This window comes from Gastrolobium bilobum, unplaced genomic scaffold (assembly GCF_033153095.1).
Source record: "Gastrolobium bilobum isolate Gb01-03AN ecotype WA unplaced genomic scaffold, APGP_CSIRO_Gbil_v1 utg27935, whole genome shotgun sequence".
NCBI classification, from domain to species: Eukaryota; Viridiplantae; Streptophyta; class Magnoliopsida; order Fabales; family Fabaceae; genus Gastrolobium; species Gastrolobium bilobum.
The window spans coordinates 1-6,460 of NW_026896175.1; the positions used below are offsets into that span (position 1 = coordinate 1).

The following is a 6,460-nucleotide window of genomic DNA, read 5'->3' on the forward strand; positions in this document are numbered from 1 at the left end:
AAAGAAAAACTATTAGATACCTTTTAGGTTTTCAAAATATTAAATATTTCTACTTTTTTATTTTGTACTGTTGTTTTGTGTAATTAAGAAATGTATGGAGATTTTGTTTAAAAAATATATCATTATTCATAATCTATATGATTTAAAAAGTAGAGTAGTCCTTGACCAATGAGTAAAAAGTTATGAGATTTTTGAGTTAAATCAGTTCATATCAAAATTTATATTGATGTACATATCAAAAAAAAATTAATCTTTTCTTTTATTAGATTATAATTAAGATTTTAATTGATCTTTACAGGAGAATTTAACATTTCCTAAAACATACGCACATCTAATAACGTTGGGAAAGAAAAATTGTGACGGACACAAGACAGAGCGACCAACAAAAATAATTTATGCATTATTTTCAAAATAAATGACTTGACAAATTTTGGTTTAATTTCAGGTAACGAAGTTGTATAAAGAAGCTAATTTCTTCCGAAGTTGTTGTCAAAATTTCACGGGATGTGATTCTTTTGTTAGAGATTTCACGAGATCTAATCATTAGCTAAGTCTCCCGAGACAATATTTGATTCTTGTGATTAATACTAGTATTAAACAATGGATTCCATAAATGTGTTAAGAAAAAAGAGTTTAATGTTTCTCCTATAAATTAGAGATAAGTTATTGAAAAATCATTTTCTCATGAGAATTCAATTCTTCAATTCTCATGTTGTGATCTTCGATTTGCGTGCAAAACTTTTCTTTTCTTTTTCTCTTTTTAATAAATATGAGACTCACCACTAGATGAGTCACAACATAAGAATTCAATTCTCATAAAATCAAACCCCTAAGTTATTTGGTGCAAAGAGAAAATCAAACCCCTAAGTTATTTGGTGCAAAGTGGATAAGGCCCTTTTTTTCTCTCTTTCTCTTCTCACATCACTCCATTCACTCCCTTGTGTTATAACTTTATCATTGGTTCGGAGAAGAAACATTAAACCCTATCATTGCCTTTGCAAATAAAAGGAAAGTACTAAACTAAAACTGTTAACCATATATAGCTTGTGCATTGAATCGGCATAAAAGGAAAGTTCGTTTGAAATTTTAAAGTTGGATCCCCACTAAGTACAATTCTTAAACCACAATGATTCTTGGTGGTTTGGTACACGAAATAGTATATATGATCTACCCAAAATTTTCTCAAGGAGCAACACAATTTCCTTTTTACAACAAAACAACACCGTCAATTGTTTTCTATAAATCATAAACCCAGAAATTAGCACTAATGAAACTTCTCAACATCTCAAAATATATCCACTCACTCTGTCCCAAATGATAAATCAAATAATCAAAACCCTACACTGGTTTTGTACAAAATTTATTCCTCAAAGCTTCCTCCAGTTTTTGGAAAATCACTGAGAATGCTCCTGCAAAGAAAACAGCCCACAAGTAAATAATTTTTTCACACTTTCTAATTTCTAGCGGAGGCATTGCCATTTGAACTTTTTTTTTTTTTTTTAGTACATTGCCATTTGAACTTAACCATTGCAATTATCGAAATATCAGCTGCAGGAACAACCAATGTACAAGGGTGCAAACAGTGTGAGGAGTAAATGTGCATCAGTTAAAAAAAAAAAAAGAAATTCCAGTAAAGTGATAAGTAATCAGTTAGACTTGCAATGTTTATAATGCACACCAAGCCCATATTCATAAGATTCATCATTTCACTTAGCTAAGAAGGACATCTTAGCAGCACAGGGTAAGAACATATTCCTCCAAAGCTATTTTTAGAGTCAGCTGTAGACTAAAATACTACAAACATAATGAAAATGACACTTAAGAAAATTAAAATTGGAAAAGCAGGTTGGAGAAAAACCTGATGATGGGCTATTCCTATCTTGTAAGGAACCTTTCACCAACAGTGTCCCAGGGATTTGCTGAAAAACCTGTAGGATGGAATACACAACACAAGACCAATGTAAATTCTGCCAATCAAAATCATTTTCCAATCCAACAAAGAATGCAAGCATACCAATATTCGAAGGCATAATCTATTCAAAGAGAAATTCAGACTTGATCCATTAGATGTCTCTCTTGTAGGTTGACAATCCATGGATTTATTGGTAATGGGTAATTCATTCTTCACGATTGAATCACACTCATCTTTCGATGCCACAACCTATTAAAATGCAATCACGCTAAATAGTCATCACAAGGAAATTAAATCATAATCTGAGACAGAGTAACTAGTCTTACATCCACAGTGAAAGAGGAGGTATTCAATGTACAGGATAGGCCATGCAAAGAGAAGTATGACTTGACAGCTTCCAACACATTAATGGCACCATGTTGGCGTTGAAGTCCCTGAAGTGACATCAGGAGTAAACCAAAAGTGACACAACATACGAGAACATATATAGATGCAATTGATGAGTATTTCAAGGCAACATGTATTTCATATAATTGAAGACATCTTCCAAGTAGGAAATCAAATAGAAACTTTTGCCCCTACTGGGAAAAACACAAAGCTATTGAGTTTTCCACCAACAACCTTGTGCTTGGAGGATGGGTGCACAAACTAGAATTGAATGCTCACCCAAATAGTGTGCATGAAATGAGAAAATTTCTTAGTGTACATAATATGTTGGAATGATACTACAATCACTCACGGGTAAAACAAGGTTCCTAGTAAAAGGTATCATATATTCCCAAATATCATGTTAGAAAGACTGTCTTATGTTCCAAATTAGTTGATAAAACCATATTTTGTTGTTTGAACCCTATTTTGAATTAAGTTTCTTAGTCACCATGATATCCAACTTAACTCTTAGTGCATAAAGTATAAATTTATGCTCTCAACCATTCTATCAAGGGTCAATATCTTAGTATGCCTGAAAATGCGCTAGGAACTAGGATTGCTCCCAGAATAATCACATCATTTTTTCATTGGCACGGGATAACAATCATTTTTTACGGGTCTGCTTAAAATCAATACATTTGTTAGAAACTCTAAATTAGATACTACACCTCAAGCATGAAGGACATGTTATTCTTGTCAGGCAACGAAATTGATGACTTCTGTATGGGAGGCAAGAAAGACCAAGCAAGCCCCCATCGGGATGTCCTGCCTTGGACAAACTCAGTTGTCTTCACTATGGTTACACCAACCTCCCAAAGTTTTGATATAAGGTACTTGAGACTTGATTTTTTACCCGCCATCGAAGTGAACCACCTATGAACACATTGAAATGAATGAGCACAAATTCATTACAAGTAAATCAACACCTAAACATAAGAAAAAAGAATGACATTTCATATGCAAAAACTATTACCGAAAATGATGCTTCAGCTGAGTACTATCTTCAATAATACGAGTAATGAAGGCCTTCTCACCACCAGGGCAAACCATTTCTTCAGAAGTGCCACCACAAGAAGTCTTGGGATTAAGTCCAGCTTCCTCCAAGCTTTCAAAAAATGGCGGATTACACATGCAGAAATCAAATTTCTCATCCTCCCTGACTACGCCAAGGAGCATGGGAGGTCCATGATAATTCTCACCATGGACTGACTCTTCATGATGCAAACCCTCCACACAGGGAGCATCTGCATTGCTTTGAACCTGTCTAATTTCAATCAACTCAGAAATATGTGGATTACTATCAACATTTCTCCCCGCCCACTCAATTGCAACATCAGTCACATCTGCAGTCATTTAAGCAAGCCTGAATTCCGATTTTTTACAGCAGTTATAAAAAAATAGAATACAGAACCAGATAAAACAATAAACCTGATCCTACAAAACTCCATCCCAAAAGAGATGCACCAAGAAGTGGGTATATGCAATTGGCTCCAGTTCCTATATCAAATCCCCTCACCTTACCACCTTCAGTTGAAATGGTATTTGGAATGATGTCAGATGAGAGAAGATCTTCAACCCAATGGATGTAATTAGACCTGTTGGGAACAGTAGGACACAACTGTCCATCAGGAATCCACCTACAACCAACATGTTAATCACATGACTTGTTAACTCAACATTAAATTGCAAATAACATGTTATTAAAAGAGGGAATGCTTCCTCTCATAATATCAACCGTTTATAAACAAATCAACGGTGAAAACTGAAAATAAAGAAAGAATTTATGTGTTTTATTGTAGCAATCCAGATTCATCACTATTCCCCTAGGGGCAGGATCCTCTGACACCAAATTTTAACCATTGATTTCTGCCAATCTGAGGGAGATAATTATTGGATCACATTTATTAATTAATTAGTAATTCCCAATAAATTATAGTCATCAGATTGACAAAAATCAACAATTAGGATTTGGTGTCAAACTTTTTAATTCGACACCGGTATCAAAGTATCCTATCTCATTCCCATATCCTAGTTGTTAGTTATTAAATTAGTTTATTTTACCTTTAGATTAAAATTAGTTAGATTATCTTATCAGTAGTTTCTAATTAAATTAAGATTTTGATTGCATTTAAGATTTCAATTGCAATTGGTTATGTAATCCAACTTCGTTAATAAATAACAGAGCCACAATCACATAAAATAATTCAAGTTTCTCCTTAAAGTCTCAATATCCTCCTTAATTCTCTATCTCCAAACATGACTTATTAATTCAAGCCTTCTCACGTGACTAAATAATGTGAAATGAGACATGATAGAAATCACAGGACCCTTCAATAAAAGTATGAAAATTTGAGAGACAATACCAGTTGAGAGCATGGTGGTGATGGAGTAATACACGGGTGAGTTCACGGGTGGCGTTGAAGTCGGTCCAATCGATCCTGGGGTGCCCATAACGCGAGTATTGCACAAAGGGTTCGAATGATGGGTACAGAGAAGCAAGATGCCCAAAATCTGGTGGATTCTCTGAAAACTTGTTGTTGGGTCCCTCCCTCTTCCTCTTCTTCCCACCCATTATCCCTCAAAATCAAACCTTTTTAGCAGAGTTACGAGATTGCTTGTTATCTATTGCTTCAGACTTCGAACATCCTTGTCTTTGTTTAAACAAACAACTTCAAATTTGGTTCCTGCTATAGGATTGTTTTCAAGAAGCAATTTTTCTTTTTCTTTTTTCTTTTTGAAAGAATACCTAAGTAAATACAGCCAAGGACGTATTTGATTTTTTATAATTAAGTAAATTACACTCTATTACATGACAATAAACTTTAAATTTATAAAAAATTGCACTCTACTTTATAAAATTAAGTATTCATTCATCATTAAATACTTATTATTAATTAGTCAAAAAATTTTACTAATTTTACTTAGAGACAGATCCTCTGAAACTAAGAAGCTTTACACCAAATTTAATTATTATAACGGTTATAATTTATTAATTTATAATTATTAATTAATTTATTAACTTTTAATAATATAATAATATAAATTAATAAATTATAACCGTTAGATTGACGAAAAATAACATTTAAGATTTGCTGTTAAACTTTTTAGTTTAATTTAACCCGATGTTAAAGGGTCCGCCTCTTTTACTTATTTACACTTTAAATTTTAAATATTTAATTTATGTAATAAATAAATTTTAACCATATAAATTAAAAATACATAATACTAATCAAACTATTATCATTAAATAAAAAAATAGAATTAATTTTTTTCATATTTTTTATTTTACTTTTAAAAGAGGAATTATACTTATAACATATTTTCTCTTGTAACCACTTTTATAATTTTTGTATAAAAATCAAATCAATGGATCTCATTTAATGTCATTGTAAAACTGTTAATTTAATTTTGATCTAATAACCATAAAAGTAGTTATAAGAGACTATAAGGAAAAAATGATTGTAAATATAACATCTCTCATTTTTTTGAATTCTAATTTATCAAAAAAATAATTTAGATATTTTTATTTATTAATTATTCATAGCTCAGATACAAAATTATTGCAATCAACTGCAAATGATAGGTTGCGAAAATATAAATATATATACTACTTTTGCTTTGATCAAGATTTTATAACCTAATTCGATTGGTTGTGAAAATATAAATATTTATATTATTCCTTACTTATTTGTATATATTACGTTGTCTTTCATCTTTTAGCAATTTAAACACACTTATATTTTTTTTAAACACATGTATCTCGACTGATTATTCACTTTATTCCGACAATATATAATTTGTATATTTTTAAATATTATTAAGGGATAGGTTATTCTGCCTAATCTTATTTTGTCTACCTTTGCTTACCCCTTTCAATATCGTTCGATTACAATAGCATCCAACGGTCGATATTTGCGATATAAAATAAACTTTTTCTTTCTTTCTTTCTCCTCACTTCCTTACCCACCTTTTCTCTCTCCTCCCTTTTCTCTCTTCCTCTGCAACCAAGACAGAAAATAACAAGAAAATCGAATGAAAAACACATATTTGAATTTAGATGCAGATGTAGAAGTTACCCAATTTATCAATTGACCTCATAATAACATATCCCATTATTTT

General features: G+C 31.7%; 1 protein-coding gene across 2 annotated transcripts; it reads right to left on the reverse strand.

Annotated features, from left to right (window-relative positions):
- Positions 1–1,038: 1,038 nt before the first annotated feature.
- On the reverse strand, positions 1,039–5,008 carry LOC133298110 (uncharacterized). Of its 2 annotated transcripts, none has more exons than XM_061497343.1 (8): positions 4,705–5,008; positions 3,770–3,936; positions 3,315–3,684; positions 3,010–3,214; positions 2,239–2,346; positions 2,015–2,161; positions 1,859–1,928; positions 1,039–1,409 (listed from the first exon to the last, which is right to left on the reverse strand). In XM_061497343.1, exons 1-8 carry the CDS (start codon positions 4,911–4,913, stop codon positions 1,339–1,341), a joined length of 1,347 nt encoding a protein of 448 aa, XP_061353327.1. In that variant the 5' UTR covers positions 4,914–5,008; the 3' UTR covers positions 1,039–1,338. The 2 variants fall into 2 exon arrangements, with proteins under 2 accessions (XP_061353327.1, XP_061353326.1); XM_061497342.1 differs by having other exon boundaries at positions 3,770–3,978.
- Positions 5,009–6,460: the final 1,452 nt, after the last annotated feature.

Excerpts from the sequence above, each read along its gene's own strand:
- LOC133298110 (XM_061497342.1), bottom strand. The coding sequence starts at position 4,913 with ATGGGTGGGAAGAAGAGGAAGAGGGAGGGACCCAACAACAAGTTTTCA. Across the intron at positions 3,685-3,769 it reads ATGGAGTTTTGTAGGATCAG|ATGTGACTGATGTTGCAATT; the intron begins GTTTATTGTTTT and ends AAATGACTGCAG. Across the intron at positions 1,410-1,858 it reads TAGGAATAGCCCATCATCAG|GAGCATTCTCAGTGATTTTC; the intron begins GTTTTTCTCCAA and ends TTTTCTTTGCAG.